General features: G+C 37.8%; 3 protein-coding genes across 4 annotated transcripts; all 3 read left to right on the top strand.

Moving 5' to 3' along the window:
- The first annotated feature begins 1,211 nt into the window (after positions 1-1,211).
- mllt11 (MLLT11 transcription factor 7 cofactor) lies at positions 1,212-3,555 on the top strand. Its single transcript, XM_079258883.1, has 3 exons — positions 1,212-1,348; positions 2,396-2,571; positions 2,702-3,555. The coding sequence occupies exons 2-3, from the start codon at positions 2,407-2,409 to the stop codon at positions 2,792-2,794; spliced, it is 258 nt and encodes an 85-aa protein (XP_079115009.1). The 5' UTR covers positions 1,212-1,348; positions 2,396-2,406; the 3' UTR covers positions 2,795-3,555.
- A 930-nt stretch (positions 3,556-4,485) lies between these two features.
- Positions 4,486-13,287, top strand: LOC306770292 (GA-binding protein subunit beta-2-like). The gene is made up of 8 exons (XM_079259143.1): positions 4,486-5,445; positions 8,144-8,251; positions 8,447-8,614; positions 9,732-9,926; positions 10,406-10,574; positions 10,950-11,126; positions 11,214-11,332; positions 11,851-13,287. The coding sequence occupies exons 2-8, from the start codon at positions 8,144-8,146 to the stop codon at positions 12,196-12,198; spliced, it is 1,284 nt and encodes a 427-aa protein (XP_079115269.1). The 5' UTR covers positions 4,486-5,445; the 3' UTR covers positions 12,199-13,287.
- A 2,786-nt stretch (positions 13,288-16,073) lies between these two features.
- On the top strand, positions 16,074-25,796 carry anp32e (acidic (leucine-rich) nuclear phosphoprotein 32 family, member E). Of its 2 annotated transcripts, none has more exons than XM_079258523.1 (7): positions 16,074-16,250; positions 18,981-19,130; positions 20,154-20,276; positions 20,375-20,537; positions 20,633-20,760; positions 21,876-21,915; positions 22,006-25,796. In XM_079258523.1, the coding sequence occupies exons 1-7, from the start codon at positions 16,197-16,199 to the stop codon at positions 22,089-22,091; spliced, it is 744 nt and encodes a 247-aa protein (XP_079114649.1). In that variant the 5' UTR covers positions 16,074-16,196; the 3' UTR covers positions 22,092-25,796. The 2 variants fall into 2 exon arrangements, with proteins under 2 accessions (XP_079114649.1, XP_079114650.1); XM_079258524.1 differs by having other exon boundaries at positions 20,633-20,724.
- Positions 25,797-27,712: the final 1,916 nt, after the last annotated feature.

Genomic DNA, 27,712 nt, shown 5'->3' on the forward strand with positions numbered 1-27,712 from the left:
TATATATATATATATATATATATATATATATATATATAATGTTATCGTTTATTGGATATGTTTTGTTTTTCTTTAAAATCTAAAACAGCACATGAGATACACGACTGTCAGTGCAAGTCATCATCAAGTGTCTTAAGTGAGCAAATTAACCGGAAATTTTTATCACTTTCAAAATAAAGTGCCGAATTTGAATTTTTTTTTTTTTAAACCGCAAAATATCTCAGAATTTACTTTTGTAAAATAAATAAATAAATAAATAGCATAAAAAATAAAAATCTGAAATATGATCTATATCAGTGTAATTGATCAGCAAAAGACTAAACTTCTGATCAAACTTTCAGTCACATAAAAAGTGTAATATGGGCTAAATTATATTTTTAAGTGCTGCTCAGTGTTTGATTTCCTTTTTAATAGTTTTACTTGTATTTTTCCTTGTATTTGTCTATTTAGTTTCTTTTTTTTATTATTATTAAATGTTCTTGATCTTGACAAATAATAAGCTGATCATTGCAACTATTTTAGTCATTTAATATAAAAGTTAACGAAACTTCTCAACAACAAATAGTCAATTGTGTTTTTTAATCCACAGTTGTTTTTTCATACAAGATCCAGCATTGTATGACTTCAATCACTATTGCATTAAGATATCATCAAATGTTAATGAGTAATTTGTTTTGAGCCTAATCACAGGTTTTATCTATATTTTTTCTGTGTTTTGGTTAGTTTTGCAAAGTTAGTACATGTGGATCTTGACAAGTTTTTATTACTTGCCATCTTTTCCATGAAATATAAATAGTTTTGAAAGACAAATATAATCACTCACATGGGCATTTGGTGGGAATAGATTCTCGGTGATTGCTGCATTATAACTCAGAACAGTGTAAAGTCATATAATCTATAGAGGTAGCCCCAATATTAAATGCTGCATTCATAAAAAGATCAACCTAAAACTAAATTATTCTCTTTAATCAGGGTGGCGTCCCCCATCACTCGGGGGGAACTGAAGTTTTCAGCCAAAGGAGTAGAGAGTGAAATGAAGTGGATATTTAGAAGTTTTGAAATAAACCAGTTTTAATCACTTAATACAATTGGCGCGAGTTTAAAGAAAATTACTGTAAAACAAAGTTGTCTCAACAAAAACAAGGAAGATCAGTCGACATGTAATTTGAAATCTGTAACCGGAAGTACTGGTTTTACCCCAAGTAGGATAAATTGACGGCATCGTTGCGCTTCTTAACCTGCAGCAGCACATTAGAAACACCATCTGATCAACCGGCAATTTAACAACCACCTAAACCACAGGGATAATTACAGAATTCACTTTTACTATCACACCGGAAACAAAAAGGTAGGATAAATATTCAGGTTAAAAACTGCTTCATCATCCTTCGCTGTTTCTTTGTGATTTTTAATATTTTTCTCTTTAACGGTGCAGCCGGCTGCTAAAATAAATAAATAAATAAATAACATTAGGTTCATGCTTATTAAAAATGAAGTGCTTTCAATAAAAGCTTTATAAAGTGTTTTATTTAAAAAACAAAAAAAATCGTCATGTAGCTTAAAGCAGCCTATATATTTCTGATGTCGTCGGTTTTATTATGAGCCTGAGCTGCGGCCAACGCCTCAGACAGGCTGATACACCAAAAGTCAATCGCTACAACACAAATACTAAACCCACCCTTTTGACATTAGACACCATCCAAAACACCGTTTTTCCTTATGTTGGTGGTCATCATTAGAAGCTTCTGGATCCGTTTCCCAGAATAAGAACATGCCCAAAATAAAATGTTCAGAAATATGAATGGGCTTTGGTGGCAGGTTTATTTCAGTCTGCTGACATGATGGCCTGCTTTCTGTTTTAGTGTCAGGGGGGAGTCAGTCCTACATAAATAAGGGATGCAAGCCTGCAGGTCCGGTCTGTTATACGGAACCACACCACTCTGTGAGGCTGCAACAAACCATGAGCTCATCCATTATAACCAGCAGCCTCAAAACTGACCTAGATAAATTCCCTCCCACTCCACTAATTGTCAGCTCACATTTCAGCCTCACAGAACTCAGAAACTGGTGTCTGCTAAAGCGCTTTGAAAGGGTTTAATGCAGTTGTATGGAATTTGGTGAAAATACTGTGATATAAAAGTGAACTAAAAAGGCTAAATATGCAAAAAGATACAGAAAATGTCTTCTGTCAGTTATGGCTACTGCATTTGTACAACTGCAAATAATAGCACAAATCTTGCACATTGTAGTTGCATTTAGCAAAACAGATTTAAATGTAGCTACTGAAAATGAAAGTTAAATGTATTTGTGAGCAGTTCCACTTTTTCCAGCATTTGTCTTCTGTACATCTTCCTATTTGTGTTCTTGATGTCTGCATTTCTCTTTTTCATTTTAGACGCCGAGATAATGGAGAAATCAAACAGTCAGTATGACTCCTTCCTCTTCTGGAGGCAGCCAATCCCAGCCCTTGACCTGTCCGAGCTGGAGGACTTGGGGTTGACTGACAGTCAGCCCATCAGCAGCAGCAAAGCAAAAGACAAGACATCCCAGCTGTGGAATGAGGATGACAAGGTGACACATTTGTGCTATTTAAAGTGTAGTCTTTGGGTTCATTAAGCGACGGTTTAAATGAATGTTTATTCAGCTGTGTTGTGGTTTATTGGTTTTCGCTCTGTCAGAACAACTATTTTTGCTCTTGTAGGGTGAGCTCTCCGAATTCTCCTCCTTTAACTACTGGAGAGCTCCAATTGCCGATGTGGATGCTCTGCTGGCTGACCTCAACTTGCTCCTTTGAACCAAAACACACATGGGCTCCATATATTCTGATCCTCACTCGTCCAACATCACTTAACCTCTGACCCCAGATCAGCCCAACACTACTGGACTCATACAAGGTCAAATTCAGCCAACCTCTGACTTTGGATCAGTGTTTAACTGTCTAGTACGTCTTTTCTTTTTTTTTTTTAATCCATAAAAAGAAGCAATGTCCTTGATTTGATGCTGCTTTAAACTTGAGACGAAATCTGGTTCTGATCGGAGTGGATATCTGAATCCTGTTCATATGACCGAATTATAAAAAACTGCACTATTTAAATGTGTCATTCAAGATCAAAATGTTGTTTTCCATCAAGATGTTTAGCCAATAATGTATGTGCCAAGCAGATATAAAATTTAGAAGGTTAACCCCATCATTAAGATGGAAGACAAGTATGACCTCAAATCCTGAGTAAATATATAGTAATTTTAATGTTTTTACAGGCAGGAGGAAAAAAACCTTCTTAAAGTCTGCCAGTTATTGTTTACAATGCAACTTTATCCATGTATGAAGCAAAGTCTTTAATTTTTTCTTTAATGTATGCCTTTCTGAAATGTTTAACTTTAAAGGCACTTTTTTTCCTCCTACTTGTGCCTTTTTGTGCTTTTGTTTAGAGCTTTAACAAGCTCCCATTTTGTTTTATTTATTTCTGCTGCTTTGCTATATAGATATTCAAACTTCAACTAATTTTGTCCTGTTAGAATACATCGAACCCCTGCTTGCAAACAATAAAACATTACGTCCCTTTTTTATGTGAGTAATTTGTCTTTTTTTTTTTAACAGAAATCAGTCTAAATGATGAAATGAATGAATGAAAAATGTTAAATTTTATTTTACAAATAATAAAAAATTATATCTGTGTGTATGTATATATATATATATATATATATATATATATATATAAAATTGTAAAATGAAAGCAAAGAAAGAATCTACATGACATTTTAAGTATAGTTCCTAATCCTGTAGGAAAATGTCAATGACTATGCAAAAATGCATATATAATCTTTGTAAAGAGTAAGGAAATTAAAATGAAAAATACTTTATTAATATCCAAAGGGAAAATCCAAGTTGTATAAAACTTTTTTTCCCCCAATAAATCATATATAGTCATGCTCAACTGTACCGACACCCTTCCATTAAATAAGGAAAAATACAAATGTCACTGAAATTAGGTGACAGTGGAAAAAAAAAAAATCACAAATTAAAAATTAAATGTTTTAAAAGTTTTCTGTAACTCTTGATCAGACATCTGCATCTGTTGGGTGGTAAACTTTAATTTATTATTCCTGTTTTCATTTAACAGTTATTTCATTTACGAGTAAATTTTACCTTTCCTATTTTTTAGTCACCTCATACATTTTTACACAGTTGACATGTTAAAACAAAAAACTTTTAAGATGACAAAGAAAATTATGTTTACAAGTTCTTTCTTATATATTTAGAATAATATATATCTGGATCAATAACAAAACAGAAAAAAAGTTAGCAATTAATAGATACAGAAAAAACACAACTGAAGAAAAATTACATTCACAACATTTTTATTATAATCCAATGATTTTCAAAGTTACATCTGTATTAAACAAAGTATGTAACAGACGGGTGTTAACGTTGAGATACCATTTTATCCTGATGAAAAAGAGACTGAACAGGTAAATTGGATGATTTATTGGTGCTTTTCCGAGACCAGCCATTTCCATTCCTCTTCAATGTTTTCTGATAAAAGCCCGCCCACAAAACGCACACCCCAGCTTCCAGCTCCGGTGTCGCGATAAACAGATAACAATAAGTTTTTAAAAGCATTCCCGCTGGATAAACATTTATAATAAACAGAGGACACGTACAACTGTGTAATTTAACATGTAAAAATGTAGCGCTGGCGCCAATTTAACCCGTTAACCATCTGCATGCAAACAGGCTAAGCGCTAACACAACCAGCTAGTAAGTAGCGGAGTTAGAAAAGCCCGCACTTCCTGGCAGGACTTTCAGCATAAAAGACAGGAATAGGTTCCCACTGCGAATGGACTATTTTAATGGCTTGGTCTTGAATCAGAAAGGGTACAACAATCAATCGAAAATTATACTTGGTTTAACTTACCAAGTTAAAAGAGATACCTGTAATTACCAGTACATATTTAATGAAATTGACTTGAGAAAGAAACTCGAAAAATTAGCATATTGAACGATTTCCTGTGCATCCCCTAAAATGTCAATTTATACATGTAATTATAAAATAATATAATTCGTTGGAGTTATATAAAGATGTTGTGGCGGGGAATATTCCCCTCTCGTAGAAAAAAAAAAATATATATCAAACTAAGTCAATACGACTGACTTTTAATCTGAACGCTAAATGCATAACATCCGGTCGGGTAGCGGCCGCCTCTCGCCAACTTTCTGCAGTAAACAAGTCCCGAGGAGCCTGACAGACTGTAGTGGCGCCTAATGACGATGTTTTACGCATTTTAAAATAAAGTTTGCACATCACCAGCTTTTTCTGGGTGTCACAGACCGATAAAATCACATTAGCCATCCTTACACAAGGAAGAGTGTTCTGTTTAGCCGGCTAGCTTGCTAACATTAGCCAAGAGGAGCAGCCCGGCTGGCCCTTTACAAACCTGGACACGGTAAGTAGCCTCTCTGCCGTCCTACGAAGGAAGAGACGCGCATTTTCGTATTATTTACACTGTAAAAGATCAGTAATATTGAGGAAGAGAGTTGAGAAATGTCTTCAAATTGGTCTTCGGTGAGCAGGTTTGGCGGCGCACGCTTGCAGAATGCAACTTAACCGGATGTGGAAGTAGTTTTTTTCTCCGCGTGTAAAATAGGAAATTTCTGTGTGACTTCCCCCGGAAAACCAACAACTTAATATCAAACAGTTTCCTGTCTGTGCTACTGTTAATCTAGTAATGGCACATGTGTATTTACACGGTGAATAAAGTAAAAATGTAGCTTAGAGAGGGGACAAGGGGGTACGTGGCACATGGCGGACTCTTTTCTGGCCATGAAGGCGCGTAAAATGGCTCCTCGGCCGCACAGAGAAAAGCTTCGTCCTTCTCCGCTGTTTCGCAATATCAAACGTTGTTGCCATTACAGGTTCCATTATCGGACGTGGCTTTGTGCAGTTTTCTTACTAAAGAAAGCGAAAATGTCCGATAATACCTACATAGCTCAACCATATTAGTACCGTTTATCTTAAGACCTGCAGTTTCTATTTTTATATGTGAGATTATTTTTAATTTTTCAGACGTTTTCATTGTTAGCTCAAACAGCGAAAAGACTGAACCCATTATCGGACACCAGCGATGTTGTTTTGGAAGGGTTAAAATACACTTTAATCCCATGAGGAGTTTGACTCTGTCCTTGTATAATGTGTGTTTTATGTTGCAGTTATGCTGTAAGATGTGCAAAAATAATAACTTTTAAAGTATTTTCCCTCCCCTCATACCTTAGTTGGATGTTGATAGGCGGAGTTATGTCCGAAAATGGACACATAAGAGTTAGCTTTAGATGGAGCGCACTGTTAAGGTGAATGAGCAAGGAGGAGGCGAGATTTTATTAATTTATTTTCCCTTTGTATACTTAAATGTTTTCATAGAGACGTCCGAAGTCTTTCATGCCTATTTCACAGAAGTACCAGATGGAGAGTGTGTAATCTGTTCTTTTAAAAAAATATTTTTAAAAAGAAAAGCCTGGCAGATCTTTTTTTTTTTTTTTTTTTTTTTTAAAGATAACCTTGTTTTAAAACAGTGTTTATATCTGTCCATGTTATTTTGGACTGCTGTTTAAAATTGGTGTAACTACAGTTCAGTTTGCTGGTTTCATGATTTCCTCATAATATGAGAAATTTAAAAAAAAAAAAACTGATTCAAATTCATTCATCATAGTTTAAATTGGTCTCTTTTGGAGTAGGCTCCTTGTTAAATGTTTATAAATAGAATTGTTTAATTATTTCAAAGAACTTGAAAACATTTAAATTAGGATCTATTTTATGAATTTGTTTGAATGATTGATTAAACATTTAAAGTCCCTCTTTGTATTATTTTTCTCACAGTTGCTCCTTGATTTCAATTGGTCAATGTTTTATTTATATGTACTTTGACATCTTAGTGCCCTTCAGTATTCTCTTCAAGGGTGCATGAATTTCCTAAATTAAATTTAAGTTATGATATAACTGTTAAATTAATAATTTACTTGAATATTTTGTTTATTATTATTATTATATATTATGCCATTCTTGTTTTCTTGGTTTTTTTTTGCTGATCTAGTAAATCCCAGTTTTGCCTAATGAGCTGCATGAAGTTTCAGGCTGTCTTTGTAAAACAATAGGTCGATAAAACGTCGTAAAATGCTAAAATTGTTTTTGTTGTTGTAAATAAGAAATTGCAATATGTTTGATAGTTTATTTTGTGAAACAAAGAACAGCACAGAATACTCAATTTTAATGTGTATATATATTTAATGGGTATTTTTGCATGTAATCCATTATATTTGAATAACAGTCTCATTAAGAAACATTTCATTTACATTTACTCTCAGCAGATATTTGTATGCAAAGTTCCAAGCAAGTGTCTGCTGCAGCACTGACGTAAAATACCTTAGTGTAAGCCTGATGTACTAATTTTCTGAAAAACTGGTAGAACAGATGCAAAAATTCTCGAAAGGCATGTTGGAGATCTCAGAAAAGGAGGCGTTATCAGACAGCTGCAGAAAAACGTAAGGTAGAGGAGACTACATGAGCACATCACAAAGTTGTGCTGTTGTACTGTGAAGTTGTACTGTTCTTTATTGGTGTGCTCTGGTGTTTTAACAGTAAATAGAGCACAACACTTTGTGCTTTAATAGAATAACAAATGAAAACTGGTCGAGCATGTAGTACTAAACAATTTATAAAGAGGAATAAAATAGTTGAAATGGTATTATTTAGTTTTAAATGGAGTTTAATGTATTTTGTTGAAGGGGGTTGAAAAACTTTAGTCGCTTCTCCACGTCAAATGTTTTCTGTCTTTGCTTTAGATTTATTTGCTTTTCCCATTTTTTTAACCAAATGTTGTCTCAAGTTGACTTGGGTTGTAACAGACTTTATTGCTGCTGTTAGATGATAGATTATCCTTAAATACTTTTTTATTTAAAAATCTAATCGTATTTAAAATGTTGGTGGATTGTTTACAAGTGTAAAATGAGCGTTTTATGTTTTTCAACATGACTGCCCTGCAGCTGCACCCCGTCGCCATGTTGATATTTTGAACATAAGTTTGTTTGTTGGAAGCAGGAAAAGAAATCAGAGCGTATTCAGAACTGATCACCTTCATTGATCTATGTCAGATGTCGTTGGTGGATTTGGGGAAGAGGCTGCTGGAGGCAGCCCGGAAAGGTCAGGATGATGAAGTCCGAAACCTGATGGCCAATGGAGCTCCTTTCACTACTGACTGGGTAAGAGGCAGGCCTTGAACCTAACACAGCTGATATCATTAAAATCCCTTGGATATGATGGAGTTTGACTAAACTATCTGAAATAATTCAGGGTTCAGTTTTCTTCTGTGATCGTATCATGTCTTTTAAACAGTTTGACGCAGTTGAATTTATTCCCTCCGATGATGTCATGTGTTTTATTCATGCAACCCACAGTTGGGGACGTCCCCTCTCCACCTGGCAGCCCAGCATGGCCATTACTCCACAGCAGACGTCTTGCTGAGGGCTGGCGTCAGCAGGGATGCCCGCACCAAAGTGGACAGGACCCCGCTGCATATGGCTGCCGCCGAGGGTCACACAGTCATCGTAGAGCTGCTGGTCAGGGTAAGGCTTCTGGTTTATTATCAGCTGACTGCTGCTTCCTTCACTGATCGTGCACAAATCAGACTTTTCCAGAAACTTGCAGCATTTAGTGAGTACACGAGGCATTTAAAGACTAGATTCATAACAAGTTGGCTTAACTTGCAATTGAATTATATTAAAAATGGCTTAAATCTGTGTTTGTTGTTAGGAAAAAGAATTCAAAAGAAGCTACATCATTTATGTGTAGACATTAGATCAGACGCATGAAGTAAACTTTGCTCTGTAGCTTTTAAAAGGAGATTTACAGCAGTATCCTCAAAGCAAAGTTCAGTCTTCTTGGATTTGTTATAGTCTTCTAACCTAAAAAGATTGTTTCCAGCTGGAACTACTCTACACAAATAATGTTGCATTATAGTTTTCACGTTGTCACAGCTGCCGTTTAGTGCTAATATTGTTAGAAGCATATTAGCCAATCGTACTGTTTTTGAACATTCTCGTCCTGTAACAGCTTGTTAAACCAGACAAAAACTCAGCAGAGGTTTGAGCGCCAGAGTTCATCAGCAGAGCCAGATGAGGAAGTCTTTTTAGTTGTGCTGTTTTAGACTGAATCAGGCACAGTGCAGCCCATTTGGAATGTGAGAAAATCACATGTAACTCAGATTCATTAGAGTTAACAGTGTTATTATTGTGTTGCTCTTTCATTGTATATAATCAGTTTCTGCCTCATCAGTTTATATTTTTCTAATTAATATGTTGTAGCAGCAAATAGTTTGTCGTTTATTGGCAGCTGCTCTATCTGCTGCGGTGAGTTTGTAGCAAAAAAAAAAGGTCTTGAGGTTTTTTTTTTTTTTTTTTTCTCAGAATATTCAGAATACACCGCAGCGTTAGGAGATTATTTGCTGGCATTTAATATCTTTCTATCAACACTTCTTTCCTCATGTTGTCGATGTCTTGACATGACATATCTACATGTTTCTGAAGGTCCTAAAACTGATTTGTTCATGTGTTTATGGAAAATACATTAATGGTAATGGGTAACTGGAAAACAGGTCCATTATCACAATATCTGGTTAGGAAATTCATCACTCTGTTGCTTTCTAATGGGGGTTTTGAATTAAAAAAAAAAAACTTCTTTCAGAGCGGAGCAGATATTAACGCCAAAGACATGCTGAAGATGACAGCTCTCCACTGGGCAGCACAGCACGGACATCACAGCGTCGCTGAGAGCCTTATCAAACACGGGGCAGATGTGCATGCGCTCAGTAAATTTGACAAGACCCCGTTTGACATTGCAGTCGACATCCAGAACACAGAGCTGATGCTGCTGCTGCAGGTGAGACAAAACGCAAAGACATCCAGTCACGTGGTTTGTGCTCTCACATAAACTCCTGACATACAATGTCCTTTATGATTTTATTGCCCATTAAATGAAAGCATAACTAAATTGTATTCATTCGATGCATGTTCTCATGCCTACCACATCTGTTTACCACATTTAGAGAAACTCTGTAGCGACATAATAGCCAAGATTCTTGAGCAAGCAGGCACCTGCTTTTATATGTGTGGACACAATTGCCTGTCATTAGTGTGGAAAACCACATGAAGGACCAGAAGACAGTTCAAATAAACCAGAATTATTCCATTTTCTTTAGTAAATGTAGTTTATCTCATACTGCGGGTTGGTATTTGTTAACCTGAAGTTATTTTATTATTATTTTAAAGCTTAAAAAGAGACTAAAACAGACACAAGATTTGTTAAAGAGCTTGTCAGTATCTTGTCATTGTGATAAAAAAAAATACTTGTGTGTGAAGGAGGGAATGCAGAACCAGGTGAACATGAACCAGGTCAACATGAACCAAGTGAGTATGAACGTGGAGACGAGCAGCAGCACCAACCAGCCACAGTTTATCATCCAGGGGATACCTGCTATCCAAGGGGGGGTGGTCAATCTGGCTGAGCTTCTCAACAAAGCCAATGCAGGTGTGAACACACACGCACACAATTGCTTTATTTCACTGCTTTATATATAATATTTTAGAGAGGTTATAACAAGCTTTTCAGATGTTGTTGATGAGTAAAGAAAACCAGCTTGGCTGATATTTATTAAATATGTGGTGTGAAAAAACTGGGTAAAATTATGTCAGAACTTATCCTGAACAGTTAACTCTTGAAATGCATAATAATGGAAAAAAACAAAAATCAACACATCAGTCAATTTTTGTGACTTCTGTCTTTGTTTACTTTATTTCAGCTTTTTTTCCCTGATGTGATTCTTCTAAAAGTGCATTTAAAACCATGGAACCATCAAATCTCCAACCTGCTGTATCCTGTTTAATTTTTGTTTCTGTACTTCAGGAGATTCAGAAGAGGCGATGGCAGCCAGCGCTTTGGATTCCAACATTCAACATACTGCTGTCGTCAATGAGAGTGGTCAGAGAGTCATTACCATAGTAACGGACCAGCATGGCAACCTGCAGACCACCGGAGGGATGGCACAGCCGTTCTTTGTCACAATGCAGCACGGACAGCAGAGTATGACCCCCACTGCAGTGTCTCTCAGCAGACTGTAAGTCGTCCCGAGGTTGTTTTGTTGCTGATTATCATTTTGCTTATTTTTAGTGCTGGCGGTGCCCGCCAACACTGTAACAGAGGAGGTGGTGACGGAGGAACTTCAGCCTCCCCCCTCTAGGAAGAGGAAGTTGGAGGTAACCAACAACCACAATGATGCAGGAGAAACAGTAAGTGCAATGGTTATCTATGCTCAGTATTGTTTTTTCTTTAAAATTAATATATAGTGTTAAATTTAACTTTGAAATCTTAAAATAAAAGATTGGAACAGATTTCATAACATTGTGGTGTGGTTTTAAGTCTGTAAGGCCACGCCTGAAGTCCAAAATTGGGATGCTGTAATTATATTTTTTGTTTCCATGAATCAATTATTTCTTATTAATCAAGCAACATTTTGTTGCAAGTTGAGGATATTTCCTGGTTTATTATCCAACAGTCGAAACTCCTAAAATCCTTTTGAGATCAGAAAGAAAAAAAGAAAATCTCCTCACCTAATCACCATACTTGTCATATATGTAAGTTATGGACAACTGGAAGAAATCATCATCAGGTTTTTTACCTAAATAGCTCAAACTAACTTTCGTTTTGTTAGTAAACTAAAATAATTAAGTTTGTGAGCTTTAATTAAACTCATAATGGACTAAATGACTTCCTCCTGTTCTGCCTCTGATTCTTCCTCCCGCATCAGGAGCTGTTGCAAAGACAGCTACAGGAAGCCAACAGAAAGGCTCAGGAGTACCGACAACAGCTGCTGCGCAAGGAGCAGGAAGCTGAGGAGTACCGCATCAAGCTGGAGGCCATGGCCCAAAGTCAGGCCAACAGCACCAACGCCAACAGTGCCAGTGGCGCCGCCGCCAACGCTGCCAGTCCCGACGAGGTGGTGGGAGGGGAGGATGAAGAGGAGGGGGCTGCCAGTGTGGTGGAGGAAGAGGGAGAGATGGTGGTGCTGCAGGAGGGGGGCATCATTATGGAGGGAGAAGAGGGGCAGGTGACACTGGTGGAGACGGGGGGAGACGCGACACAGGTCAGCTCGTAACAGAGAACAAGCAGGAGGTGAAGAGGGAAGACGCACCAGTGACTCGTCGTAGCAGGAGGGGGTTGATTAGACTCATATATCTGACTGAGACTGGGGGGGTAGGAACTGACTCATGGCAGGAGGCGCGCACCATTTTCAACCCCCCTTCAAATGTTTGATACCAGCGAGTGGGAGAAGAGACAAAAAGGCTTCTCTGAAAAGATCAAGGATGGACGGCTAGAGAACTAATGAAAGTTCAGGTCTGCACACATTTTGAGTCCCTGTAAGATTTGCCATGACCATATCAGGTTGAAATGGAAGGAATGGATGATGGAGGACTTCAATCATTCACTATTTTGATTTTCTACTTGTTTCTTGTTCCTGAACGCCTCATCAAGTGTTTGCAAACAGGGTTGTGTCTCATTGGAATCTGTTCCAGAGTAGAAAGGAAATGATTAATTAAACTTGGGAGAAGATGGGGCCTTGACTCAAAATAATCTTAAAACAACTGCGTTGGAAAACACTTCGCTGTCTAGGCAGACATTTTTAATCCCCGAATGTTTTTTATACTCAGAATTTTGCTTCCCTGATTGAAATAAAGTGTGAAGTTATAAAGAAAGTAATTATACTGAGCATGGGTGCTTTACGAAGTGTAAATGATAAATGGTTGGACTTCAGAGTTTTAGTTTATCCTTAATAACAATGTCCCCACTTGATACTTTTGGATGTCATTGCTAATCCCTGTCTTACCTGTTGAAGCCCTTTTGCATTAAATGATGTTCACTTTTTTCTATACACTTTCATTTAATTAATGCCAGAGTCAAGAGAACCTATCTAATGGCTTTTTAACAACATTTCCCTCTCTGACACTAATTTCCTTCCCTATAATAGTGTAGCGGAAAACAAGGTCACAGATAGGAGCTGGAATGGGGACAATTTCTGTTTTTTCATTCATTTATTGGACACAGCAGTATGTCTTGAGAAGATCTCCAATTTGTTTCACATTGGTCTTTGTTTCTGAGCTTTTTCAGGTGCAGCAAGATCATGTGTTACAACAAGAGGTCATACGATCCTTTAACGATCCTTTGTGCACCAAGCAGCATTTCTCATTTGTTTCTCAGTAGTTATTGTAATGTTAAGCTAAAAGCTCTCGTTGGAATTCATTCAGACACACGAGGAATCATTTCAGGGGCACAGCCTGATACCTGTTGGCTCATTTCCTGTTTTTATTGTTGGTCTGAAACAAAAGACAAACTGAATTTTATTATCCACAGAGACCTTCAAACAATTGGAAACTGAATAAGATCTATCACTGTTGTTTCAAATCAGCTGTTTCCTCCACCAGGTGGTTATGAAGGTTGAGGGGGGCTGTTACTCGATTATTTTCACCACTGATTATTGTCCCTATTATTTTCAGTCATTTTCTAATTATAAATAAATCAACTTTCTAAAGGTAACTTCTTACAAACATTATTTTTTTTACCCAATGAATAGTTTCAAACCCAAAGATGGTTCATCATAATAAAAAATATAGAAAATACCCAGAACTATTTGCTACTTTTCCTCTTTGGAGGGCCAATATTTATGTAGCACATGAATAGCTGCATATCTTTCCTCTTTTATGGCCTCTATGGCCTTAACAGCATTTTTTTCTGTTATTTTACATTAGATTAGATCTTTATCTGCTGCCATAGTTAAATTGATCTATTTGACCTGGCCTGTATGTGCACAGAATGGTTTAATGTATTGTATGCATTTTTAACATGAAACTTTCATTCATCACACTTAAAAACAGTTTAATAAAACAGGAAACATTGGGAAGGCTGGGTAAGTGGTCTGCAGCTGTCCCATACATGCCCCCCCTTCTGGTCAGTTGCACCAAAGCTTTAAATCTATGTGCATGTTAACCTATCAGTACATTTTTAATAATGTCTATAATGGCAAGCCTTTATTCAAAACAAGTGTCCCATGTTATTTTGCTCTTTTTTTTCCCCTTTTTTTTCTTTTTTTTTATGCTGAAAATAGGTTGATTCAGGGACGTTATTGGGGGCAGTAAAGTATGTGCCGTTACAAATATTTGGACTGCATGCGCTTAGCTGCAGAGGGAAATGGTGGAACTACTGGGACTGATGAAGAAGCTGAAATCAAACAGGCCTCGATGTCGAACAGATGCAGAAAACATGACTTGCCTTTCCAACATTGAGTTGTCCTGATCAATCGGCCAGTCTTTCAGTCCTGTGGTGTCTGGACTGTAAGTGAATATCATTAGGATAGAGTTGGATTATAATGGTTGGCAACTATTGCTGCATCTACACTTCTCAATACCCTTGCAAAAAGATGATCCTGTCAGTTTAAGTTATTTGATTACATCCATTGTGCCTGACCCTTTGGAAACTATGAGCCAACATGTTCTGTCAGCACAGCTACATTTTGCTCATCAGCTGATGAATCAGAGGATAACTTGCCTGTCAACTGTGGTCAAAAACAAATTTAAAAATGAGTTATTCAGCATCACAATGTTTGTTACCACAAAGTGCAAGAGAATAACTGTCTGGGATTTACACATTTGTCATTTGTATAACATGCTGTAGAAACCAGTGTCAAGAGATGTCCAGTACTTCAAAGTCTTAATTGTGTTTTTGCTTTCAACTTAAAATTGGTTTACTCTTTTTAAATTTTCATCACAAGGTAATACAAACTACAGCAGGTTTCAAGCTTTTACAAGCATTGTATGTACAAGCCCTAACTATGACACCTGAAAACAGATTAAAGTTGACAGTCCAGTTGCAGACAGATGCTTTCCTCTACCAAGCTTCAAGGTTGTCCAGTTCAACCTTAATGAGAAACCAGTTACGGAAGTTGTTTGTGAGCCGATATCCATTTTTTTAGCCCACCTGTATACTCACCAACTTGACAAGTCTTTCTTTTTTCCCCTTATTCTGTGATTTAGCATCATTTAAGTTATAGTTATTTTTGTAACCTCAGCGAAGCGAACCTTTTTGTATGTACATATAAAGTTGTATTTTTTTAAACTGTACCTGATTGCTTCTTGGTAATGATTGTGATGGCTGCCTGCATTGGTAATCTGAAATATAAACTTGTTGTTTTTTTTTTTTTTCATATGAACTTCTTTGTTGTGTTTTGGATGCTTTGAGCACAACAGCTGAAATATGCACGAAACATTTGTTAACCACACCTTGCATAGTTTATTTGATGGCTTTCCATACCTCTTTGGACCACAGTCAAGCTTTGTAGCACTGACTCATTCAGTGTCAATCTGGATCTTTTTTTTTTTAATTAAATAAATGCCAATGTTATTCTAAATAAGTCATTTCTTGTTGACTTGGTCTTCTCCTCTGATAGTTTTCTTTTTCAATTAAGTTGTCACGTTGAAAGCATTATGTCAGAATATCCACAAAAGAAAATAGATTTTACATGTGAATTTTAGTCTGATGAACGTTTTTTTTTTTTTTTTGTTTTTTTTTTTTTTTTAGTTTGCAAATAATTATTTGGGGCTAATTGCAATTTGGGTTTAAGGTTCAGGCTCATATTTCGTGTTGACCTTTCACAAAAATTTGGTTTTAAGAGGTTTGAAAGGAAAAGATTGGAATAATATATTAAAACTATTTATAGCATTGTAAAAAATATTTGACACCGATGTGTGCTGCTGCGTTTGAGAGAATTGGAGAAATTCTGCTGGTTAAATTGCGTTACTACAACTCCCATGTGAATGCGCGCGGATGTCTGTGGTTTTTGGAATACAACTGTCCGGTTAGTGGATTATTATCCGATCAGTAATGATTGACGGTCCATTGACCAATCAGCAGCGGAAGTGATAAACACGACCAACCCCGTGCGTCGGGGGGCGGGGTTGTAGTGGAGAGGGCAGGGCGCGAGGTATCATGGAGGATCAGTAGGCAAACTGCGGTCAGTGGAGGAGGGCAACCACCGCTCTGATCCCCGGTACTTTCTTAACTGTTCGTCGCTTGCTTCTTATCCACCACAGCTTATTTTTCAACATGGACATGAAGAAAAGGATCACTTTAGAGCTGCGGAACCGGAGTCCAGCAGAGGTAAGTTACTTATACTTTAATAAGATGTTAATTGTTGCCAGAAATAATCCGCGAGGTGATGTGCGCCCGGAGCTCAGACTGGCTGCTTCCTCTCCGTCCCTTTCATAAACCCCACTCACTCACATTACTGTGTTCGTATATTTGGCTGGTTAACCGCAAATATCGATCAGCTCTCAGTCTGATCTGCTGCCCCGGCTCTGATCAGCAATTTCAGATGGATGTGAAGCATCTCGGGGCTTGCTTCATCCGTCCGCCCGCCCCCTCCTGCTTTCCAGTGAAATCCCGTCTGTCACGGAGGTTCAAATTATTCCGTAAAATGCACCATTTAGCTACCGATTGACGCTTATAATCACATCTAGTTGCTCTTATAGACACTTATAGACTGATAACTTAAACACCGTCACGGACCATCCATCCAAGCGAAGTTTAACTTTCAGCCCAGCAGCTCGGAGCTGCTTGGCTTAAACAGTAGGACACCCACACAAAGCATAATTAATATAAACAATACTTTTAAGGGTTTGGTGGGGGTTAGAGCGGGCGTTTGCAGATAAGCACCGGTCTGTTTCGGGTTCACAGTCTTGGATAAACGAGGCACGTCAACAACAACTTGGCTGTCGGTTATGGACTCGTCCTCCTGCACGAGCGGACATTTTAAGTCTCCGGCGGCTCAAACTTCGACGGAAATGTGCTTCACCACACTTCTTTTAACATCGTCCCGCCACTCCACACCGTGCCCAGATGAATTTAAAATAATATTTATATTTTTTGTTTGTTTTTTGCTCACATTTATGTGCGAACCAGTTCGGTAGGTCATACACACTGGAGCAGTAACGCGTTACCGACTTACCGTTTTAGAAAGCGGATTAGCTGTCGTGTTGACTGGTATAATGGCCGATAACGACGACAAATTTTTAACTTTTATGACCTTTAGAAGCACCGATAGTGCTGCGTTATGTCGTGACCCATTACCGTAACGCGGTTACGGTGTAATGGGGGGTCGGTGTAGGCATAACCGTGTCGTAACGGTGTAAAACGACGTTACTCCAGACTTGAAAAGTACCGCAGATTACACGGTGCTTTCTATCGCTTCTGGTCGAAAAGAGTCCACTTCACTGGTTACTAGTTTATCCTGTTTCCCCCCCTTTAAACATTACTACATGGTTGCTGTGACCGCAGTAATTGACGTGTCAGGTTGTGTCGTCCATTTCTATACAACACGACTCCATGCTGTATGTGTGTGTGTTTGTTATATAACCAGCAGCTCCCGTTAAATAATACTCTAACTTAATTTACTTCAGCAAATGAAACGCTTCTGTCATGTTTTATGAATTGGGGAAAGCCGGCAGATGGCGGACGTATAGAAACCTCCCCCTCTTCCTCCTCTTCCTCCTGCAGCAGCACCTCCACACTGAATACAGATTATAGAGGGTTAAACCCTGCGCAGTCACAGTGGAGATGGTGGAGCTGCAGGCTGATGCTCTACTGAAGCTCTTCTTGTTATATAAGCAGGAAGAGCAAAGGAAATCTGGGAAATTGAAACAGCCACCAGTCTGAATTGCACACCACAACACATTTTCAGTATCAAATTAACATTTACATTTATTCCTTTCATAGATTATATCTGGTTGACTTTTTTGTTTGTCTGTTTTTTTTTGGCAATTTTAAATAAAAAGCAAAGACATTCAAACTATGCCAATATTTCAAATATTGCATTCTTATATTTAAATTCATTTTAAAATACATACTTGAATTTAACATTTCAACTTCACTGTAGCTGTACAAAAGCAGGATATAAAATGGTATATGTATATGTTGTTACACCTACAGTTTTGATTGGTTTTATTTATTATTTTTTATTAATAATTATAATATTTCCATGTTTATTTCTATATATCTGTTTTTATGTTTTCAGCTATTTATATTTTTCATAAATTTTATCTTATTATTTCTACAATGTTTTACTTATAATACCTCTTTAGGGATTAAGCACAATTATTCAGTTAATTTTTGTATGATCGTGCAAACTCATCTTTCCGCTAGCTGTGTTTATTTTTTGTTTTCTTTGGATATTTTATTTTGCTTAGGTAGGCAGAATAAAATAAAGGTGAAACAATCATATTTAGAAATATTGATAAAATGTCAATACAATACTACGAAAACTTTGAATAACAACAATAAAGACAAATAGAAATAAGAAATGCTAATAAGATTATAATAAATTTTAAAACAGCTGTTTTAAAATCCCTTTTTATCTATCTATCTATCTATCTATCTATCTATCTATCTATCTATCTATCTATCTATAGGTAAAATAAACAATAATCAGGAAGCAATCAGGACACGCCTTGAGATTGGTCCCACCAAATATTTTAATTAAATAATTAAATATTTCAATAAATAATTAAATAAACAATTAAATATAATTCAGTTATACAGTTTAGAATTTTTTTTTATGAAAACAGAGATGAATCAGTATGGAGACTGATAAGTACATTGATCAGTTAACTGTCAGACAATGACTATCTATTAATTGTTCAGCAGCAGTTCATATTATTCAGTGCTCTTCATTATTATTTTGAAAGTAAGTCACTTTGTGTTTTTGCTGTCATCTGATGGACAGCCAGTGAACTGCAGGTCAAGGGGAAATTGAATTATAGCTCACAGTTGCTCAGAGGCAGCTGCACTTTTCCCATCCTCCACCCAGAGCTCTGCTTTTCTCCTGGTCATCAGATTGTGGAGCTGGTGGTGGACAACAGTCGCTCTGCTGATGGGGAGGTCGAGGGTCTGACGGACGAGTTCACAGAGCTCGAGTTCCTTAGTATGGTCAACGTGGGTCTGAGCTCTCTGGCGAAGTTGCCTTCACTGCCCAAACTACGTAAGGTAAGCACTGCAAAGTTTCCAGGTGTCTTAAACAGAGACACTGTCTATGTCCAGGTGCTGAACTTCATGTTTTTCCAGATTCTTCTTTTATCATCACAAGTTTAGAATTTTTCAAGGACTTTCTGAAATGTGCATAATCATTTCAGCCCATGATCACCTTTATACTTTCTGTTTTTAGATTAGATATTACTTTTAATACTACACAAATTATTTGTTATTTGTTGGGTTTTTTTTAATCTGGAATGATAGTCACTGTAGTCAGGGAAATAAGCACAATGTTGAACATTTAACCAGCATCATATAGAAATATGGATCAGTAGTTATTTAAAAAATATATGGTATGTTTTCTGAATTTAATCTCTTAGACTCACCTTGATTTGTCAGCTCAGCACCTGCTTAGTTGAATTTGGTTGAATTATTTCTGCAGTGAAGAGACTGTAGGGCACCTCATTGTCCAGTAAGTGATGCTGTTGTGCCATAAGTTGTTATAAAGCAAACAGGATCTGTAAATAACTGAGACCTTCGATGGTCACATGAGACCTTTGGCTATGTATAGCTTTATAATGTTAATGCACTTTGGATTAATTTCTCTTCACTCTTTATGTTTAATCAATCACTAAAATGTATGTTCTAGACTTAAAGAGAAAATTTAAAAAAAAGCTTCTCACTTTCTCTTTATTTATTAGTCAGTTATTGACTGAAAAAAGACACAGGAGTGTTAGGATTGGTGTGATTGTTCTAGTGCTTCTTTGACAGCCTTTTGGCTCCTATACTAACTATTCCCGTTTCAACAGCTAAATTAGATATATGGAGGGCAAAACTAAAAATAGACTTTTCAGTGAAAGTCCTAATCATCACTTGTTTTTAGGTTTGACCTCCGTCATCCTATAAGGATGTCCCAAATCCAAAAAGCCAACACTAATTTAAAATTATCCTAATGCAGTTAGTTAATGTTAACATAAATAACTCCCTGTCAAACTGCAGAAACTATGTTTGAAATGTTGTATATCATAATTTTCCCAGTTGGAGCTAAGTGACAACAACCTGTCAGGGTCTTTGGAGACTCTTGCGGAGAAATGCCCCAACTTGAACTACCTCAACCTGAGCGGGAACAAGATAAAAGAACTGAGCACTGTGGAGGCGCTGGTCAGTCATCGATTCTTCTTATGGTTTTTAAACTATAATAGAAGTGACAGTAGATTGTTAGAGATGCTGTCATGTTAACATCCTGTTTCATGCTCCAGCAAAACCTGAAAAGCCTGCAGAGTTTGGACCTGTTCAACTGTGAGATCACATCCTTGGAGGACTACAGAGAGAGTGTGTTCGAGCTGCTTCCTCAGGTTACCTACCTGGACGGCTTCGACCAGGAGGACAATGAGGCTCCAGACTCTGAGGCTGAGGACGAAGGTGGGACGCGGCTTTCTGAGCTTTTTAACCATTTCAGTGTGAACATCTTCCTAAACCTGCGAAAGCCTCTGACTGATGGTCTTCTGTGTTTTTAGATGAAGATGGTGAAGAGGGGGCGGGGCCAACTGGAGATTTTGAAGAAGAGGACGATGAAGAGGAGGATGAGGGCGGCTCAGAGGGAGGAGAGGTGGGGTTGAGCTTTCAGGTGAACCAGGTCAATCAGGTGGGCAACTCAGGCTGTAGCCTGCAGGTAGATCCACAGCAGGTCCCCATCCCATCATGCACCTGAGCTCAGCCAGGCAGAGAACGGAGTCCAGACCACGTGCTGATCACTACTTCAGAGGAGAAAAACAGCTTAATTTGACCTTTTCTTTTCTATGAAGATTAATATTGATCAGTAGTTTCCATAGTAACTTCAGCAAACTTCAGCAGCACCGCCAGATTTGATCAGGATGAGGCGCTGCTACCATCTGACAGTCTGGAGTTTGATTCTACAGCAAGTCTTTTAAGAAGACTTAGATGAAGTTCAGTTCTCTGGCTGGTCTGATGGATTCACCTCAGGTGTGAGTGTGAACTAGACCAGGTTCAGCACCAAAACGGCCGCCTCTGACACATGACCCCGAGGACAGAAAACAGGGAGTGGTATTTTTCTTGATCAGTCTTTTAAACACATTTATTTATTTTGGCATTTGAAAGCATATAACACTTCAGTTCCAGAGTTTATTTTAATTGTTTTATTTATTTATTTATTTAGTTTATACCTAATTATTATTTTACACAATCTGGGAAAAATTAAATAGATTTTTTTTAAAAAAAAGATTTCTTTTTGTTATTTGCCATAAATCAGAAAAAAGCTTTTCTTTGCGTTGAAGAGAAAATATTATTTTAAAAACACAACAGGATAGAAAATAATTGACATTAGCTGCTATTTTACAGCTCTTTTTTTTTTAATTTTGTGCTTAGTTTCTCATAAATAAGCTGTGAATTAAAATATATTTGGACAATTTGGGTCTGAAATAAAATATTTTTACCAGAGAAAAAAATTGAAAAGGTGTTGCACTTAAGTTTCTTTGTTATATGAGCTTAATACAGCAGTTTATAATACATACAAGTGAAAAATTGCATTGCCTTTTTTTTTTTATTTTCAGTTTATGCCCGTTGTCAGAGTCGGTCTGATGGACGTTGTCCTGGTCACATTCATGTAGTGCTGAGTATCCGTAGAGCTTCATTAGTGTCCTCCAATCAGAAACAGCCTAATTTCTCTAATATCTGAAAGAAGTCACCATCGGCTGAAGCTAAATTTCCGATCTCCTCATTGTTGTCTGTGCTTCATCACAGGAAGAGTACGACGAAGAGGATGACTATGCAGAGGAGGAAGGTGAGGATGTGTTAAAATGTTGCAGTTGATATTGATTTTGAAACCCTGCGCCATTGTAGAGGCTGTGATTGGTCTGGTCTTTCTCTGCAGAGGAACAAGCGGGTGTTCAGGGACAGAAGAGGAAGAGGGACGTAGACGACGAAGGCGAGGAGGACGATGACGATGAAGACGACTAGTCCTCACAGCTGACTGTCGCCTGTGTGTCATCCTGTCCCGTCTCTGTCCGTCTCAGTCCTCCTCCGGACCCAAACCTCCACCAAACAGCAGCCGCGGCGCTGTGACCTGAGATAGTTTCAGTTTCTAATAGAATCAGTTGTTTATTTTTAGATAATATATGAGATTTACAGAGAAAGATTTTATCTGAACTTTACCTGTCGGTTCCAGCTAAAGACTCTACACGTTTCCCTTTAAAACCTGGTTCAGGATCAAACTGTCTGTCCAGTAAGTCTCTCCTCTCCACATCCTGAACTCTGGTCTTCATCTGAACATCTGGAACGGTGGAAGTTTGGCGCTGGGATCTTCCTCTGTCTGCTGCAGCCCCTAACGCATCAGAATCTGTTCATCGTGTCTTCAAGCACAGAAAACCATCAAGAAAAGGGTTGATTTAGTTTTTTTTTAAAGAGTTCCAGGGACAACTGAGTTTTTATTTTTTCCAGCTGGTAATAAAAACGGCCTGCAGATGTAAAATTCTGTCAAAATCCAGAGAAGACTAAAGACCCGTTTGTATCACATCGGCTTAATATCGCAGTGAAAAACACACAACTGGTTGGAGTTCCTTCAGTTTCTGATATCTTCAGAGTTGCAGCGCGTTAAGTTACAAGCAACTAAAGTTCCCTTCACAGTGCACAGACCTTCCTCTCCATCAGACCCGGGTGGAATTGCTGTTTCACATTTCAGGTAAAGGAAGAAACCCATTTGAACAGAATTTCACCTCTGACGTTCGATCCATCTGAGACACCGTGCACCTTCACACTGGGACAAATCAGGAATTGTTGTCTCCACTGGTTTTGTTTGCTCCCTGCACGCTGGAACCATCACTATCACTTTGAAGGCCAGTTTGCACTTTTCCTCTCTACATCAGCGAGCAGATTGGAACTTTGTGGATGAATAATTAGACGCATGCGGCTCCATTTATGTGATGTTAAAGTTGGTCTGTGATGCAAATTCAGAACGGCAAGAAAAGCAAATGTTGGTGGAATAACAACGAATATCAAAGCAAAAATATCGTCTGCGTGCTCCTACAAGCCTGATGCTGTTCGTCTCAACCGACCCATTGTATATTCATTAAACAGAAGTATCCTTTGGAAGTCTCTACCATGCACCAATCGGCCATTTGTGGATAAATGCAGACGTCAGAGAAGCCCATGCAGACCCCAAGTTGGTATCATACAACCCCACAAGGACCCCTTCAGGTGCTCTGATGATGAACCCGGTAACTGACCCTGACAAACCGTCAAGGTCTGCAGCCGTACCTTCAATATGCGGTCTAACCTGCAGGTTTCCTCTCCGCCTCGCTGTTGTGTCGAGACTTTTTTTTTCCCTTTTTGCTTTTTTTTTTTAGTTTACCTTTCAAACATCAAAGGTGAACCTGCAGAAACGGAAAGCAAACGAGATCTCAGGAGCCTCCACCTGACCATTTAGTCTTTCTCTGAATTCCTGAGCTTCAAGCAGGACAAAGCATCCACTCCAAATCTGATTAACACCTGTTAAATAGACCCATGGGTAAGAAGCTGGGTTGTACTGCAGCCATATCAGTCTCTGGACTCTGACAGGCCCTTACAGAGGAGAGCGTCCACTTCAGCAACTGGCAACCTGTCAGGGAAGTTGCCCCCTTTTCTGTTGAGGATTACATGGACTCTGCCATCTCCACCCACTCATAGTTAGCTCAGGTCCACAAAGGAGATCCTACGTATGATATTGTTCCAGTGTGTGTTTGATTTAATGTAGGCTATTTTTTGGGGAGGGGAGGGATGGGGGTTAGTGAGTGGTGGTATGAGGCATTAGCTCAGTTGAGGGTTTTTTGTTTGGTTTTGGTTAATGTGTTTTTATTTTCTGTTTATGTCTACAGCTGTCAATATTTTTAGCTTGATAAATAACCGAGTTGCTCGTTATCAAATTGCCCACATCCTCTCGAAACGCTCGGGCTGTATCACAGCTCAGGCTTTGCTTGAAACAACCGGACAGTTTACTTTTACACAGGCCAGAACTGATGGCACGTTCAGGTGTTTTCTGTCTCAATAATGAGTAAAAAAAAAAAGAAGTCACAATTGAGCAAAGACATCTTAACAGTCTTGAAAATGTTGGATGTTCAACAGGCAAAACTGAGATGAAAGTTTATAAATCCTCTCAGATTCTGATTATCAGCTTTACAAATTAGATTAATTCTAAATAATGGAAATTATTTGACTACATCTGAGATCTGGCTGAAAGATCCTGAGCTTGGGCGTAACATCTTGTTTCACAAGCTTTTAAATGCCTGAGCTGTCAGAAATCACCTGAAGCCACATATGCCAAGCCTGCATTGCATTCTGGGATACAGAGTGTACTCTTCCTCCTATTTTCATTTCTCAGTTTGTGCATCTTTGTTTCTTTTCCTCACATCCTTTCCTCCCCACTTTGTCTCTTCCACTTCACATACAAACACAGAAGGCAGGAAAGAAACCTGAAGAAAGGAGGAAACCACTGTTTAATTAGTGCTGCATTAAACCCGCTGTCATCAGCTCTGTATAAGTAGAGCTTAAAGCTATTTGATAATCTTGACCGCATATTTATATTTACTTTACAATGTAGGTTATATATGTAACTCCAGATTTATATGTCAGTAATGCTAAAAAAAAAAAAAAAACTTGGGCAAAGGAACATGCAACCAATTGAGAAATGAGAACAGTTTCATATTCACATTTTCATTTTTTTCCATCTCATTTTAAATAAGCGAGCCTGAAACTGGACTCACTCATATCTCATCTAATTTATGTGTTGCTGCTGTTTCTGCAGCCATGTAAGCAGAAGTCTTTATCTTCTGACAGTGTTCATGCAGATTGAACCCAACCACAACAGAAATGAGTGACTTCATTTGTTCAAATAACACTTTAAAATCTGCAAAACAATTTTTCTTGAAAAAAAAACAAAGACAAACCATGAGACGTATAGATGTATTTGTTTCTTTCCTGATGTGGCCTGTTCGGTCTGAGCTAAGCAGCAGATTTCTGCGCAGCTCTCATTTTGATTAACTGCTGTAAACTTCAAGCTTTTCTCACTTTTACACTCTTGGAAACAACACAACAATTACAACAACAATGTCCTGTGTGATGGTTTTTATGGGAAAACGTGTCTTTGTGTGGGCATATGTTTAGTTTGTGACTGATTAGCAAATCACCTATATGGTCCCAACACAGTCACAGCAGCGTTAAAAATGGTTTATTGATTCCATGATTATTAAAATGATTGTTAGTGTTGCCTTTAGTGGTGTCAGGGTGAGAAACCAGTTAAGAATCCTGAGGAAAATAAATAAAACATACACAAGACTGTTGCTAACTGCTGTGTTGTAAAGGGTAGAAGAGTAAAGGTAAGAAGTCGTATCTGTCAGACCTGCTGAGGTCAGGGTTACTCTGGTTTTTAAGGCAATATTGTAAATAGAACCCAGTAAAGTTTCAGATAGGTTTTTATTTCCCAAAAACTTTGACAAAGTTGTTTTGTTTTGTTTGTTTGTTTTTTTTTTAAGTTTTCTGCAGTGATGTTATAGTAGACACCCCTTTTGACCCATCATCCTGGCTCCTCCGTCAGCCCTCCATCGTCCCCTCTGAGGGGGAAAAATTGTGTTTGACTTTTTGTGGTGTAACTAAAACATGTTCAGGGGTTTTGAATAAAAAATACAAAATGAACTTCAAAAGTTTGATTATTTGTTCTCATGAGGAAGGATATCATGATGTAGGAAACACGTGAAACAGAAAGGATTTTATCATTCGTAGAAAATGTGACTCTTTACTTTCCTGCTTCCTGAATTTTATGAGGTTTGTCAAAACAGTGAAATTATTTCCATCGCCTGAAAATGATTGGAATTAAAAGTAAACTGAAGTAAACCAAGTTTCTTTGGCATATCAGCTTGCAAGAAGAAAACAGTTTGTCTGACAGGAGCCCCATTAATAAAATGAGTCGATCAGCTGTCTAAAACTATATGAACATCATAGCAAGTAAGTATCAGTGATGATTAGATAAGCTCCAAGTTGGCTAATTTACTGCGTTTTCTGATAAAAGGTGGCACACTTAACATTTCAAGGGTTAATAAATTTGCAAAAACAACTGCTTTAATGTCAGATTTGTTTTGGGATATTACACATCCAGCACAGATTAATGATTTTTCATTAACAGTTGTATGAAACCCTCATTTTAATAATAATTGAGGAATTATTTATAGAGGAATCTTGACACAAACAGATTATAAAGAAAATATTTATCATAAATTTCTTTTGTGATTAAAGTAAATGACAATTTATAGTAAACAGAACTTGACATAATGTTTAAGTGTTCTGCTCAAATAGAACATTATGGGGTTAGTATCTTATGTATGTCAGGTGAATTGTTAGATTTTATTATTTTTATTTATGTCGTTATTAATATTAATTCGAGCTTATGTAATAAAGTTTTTGTCACAGGACTGTTTAGGTCGACATTTGTTTACGGTAATTTCTTTTTAAAACTGAGTTGTGTGTGTTCACATTTTGTCCTGCAGGTGGGGCTCTTGTCCCCAATTTACCATTCATAAAATGGGAGTATTGAATTATTACCATTATTATTATTGTTGTTGTTGTTATTCTTATTATGCTCTGCACAGATTACAGCAGTAAACAAATGAGCAAATAAAGGAAACAAGAAGGTGAAATGAGGATACACTCTGTGAACTCTGACACTTTCCACTTTCTTCTTCTTCTGCTCTTGATCGACTTTGTGGAATTTAAGCAGGCCGAAGAGATAAATTGTCCTTTGATGGAGACAACAGCTGCGACCACACACACATTTACACACATGCCCCCCATCTTCTGCAGTCTCCCTTGGGAGCTTCCTGTCTGACCGCCTCCCAGGAGAAAAAAGCTTTAAACTACTCATTATTCAGCTGTCAGTTGCAGGCTACAGCTGTTCTGGTTGGTCACTAAAGGTCAGCTGATCACAGAAGACTTGTCATCAAGCCGGATTTAATGACACGCTGTGATAAAGTCACAGATATATGCAGATGCTCTTACTTTTATGTGTTTATATCCAGTTATGCCACATTATGGGGCTAAGAAATTAGAACCACAGCTGCAGCAAGCAATCGGTGAATCAATGGGTTGTTTACGATGAGGTGATAGTAGGAGAGTGTGGAGATCAGAAACAAACATGAAGGGATCAATCAGCCACCAGAAGCTGATAGATTTCCTGAGGAAGGCTAAAAGTCAATCATTAAAGGCCATAAAGAAGGAGAAGGCATTCGTTGTTGACACATGTTCTGGAGGGTCCCCTTTTCTGAGGATGTGATTTCACATAATTAAATACATGTAATTATTTTACCCTTATGTGGAGCAAGTTCTTTAAATCAAAGTCCCTTTGGTTTAAGCAGGTCGATACAGAGAACTCCATCTGAGGTCGCACAACGTTTCCAGATATCTTTTCTCTTCTGAAGCCATCAAATACCTAAATCCATGTTTTTTAGTGTGTGTCCAGCTGCTCAGCAGATTCCCAGGTCATAATTTATCCCTTCTTTAGTCCACTGATGTTGCAGCTCTGTGACCACAATGTCAGAATATACACCAGCCCTGCATTT

This window comes from Telmatherina bonti (genome assembly GCF_933228915.1).
Source record: "Telmatherina bonti genome assembly, chromosome: 19".
Classification (NCBI taxonomy): domain Eukaryota; kingdom Metazoa; phylum Chordata; class Actinopteri; order Atheriniformes; family Telmatherinidae; genus Telmatherina; species Telmatherina bonti.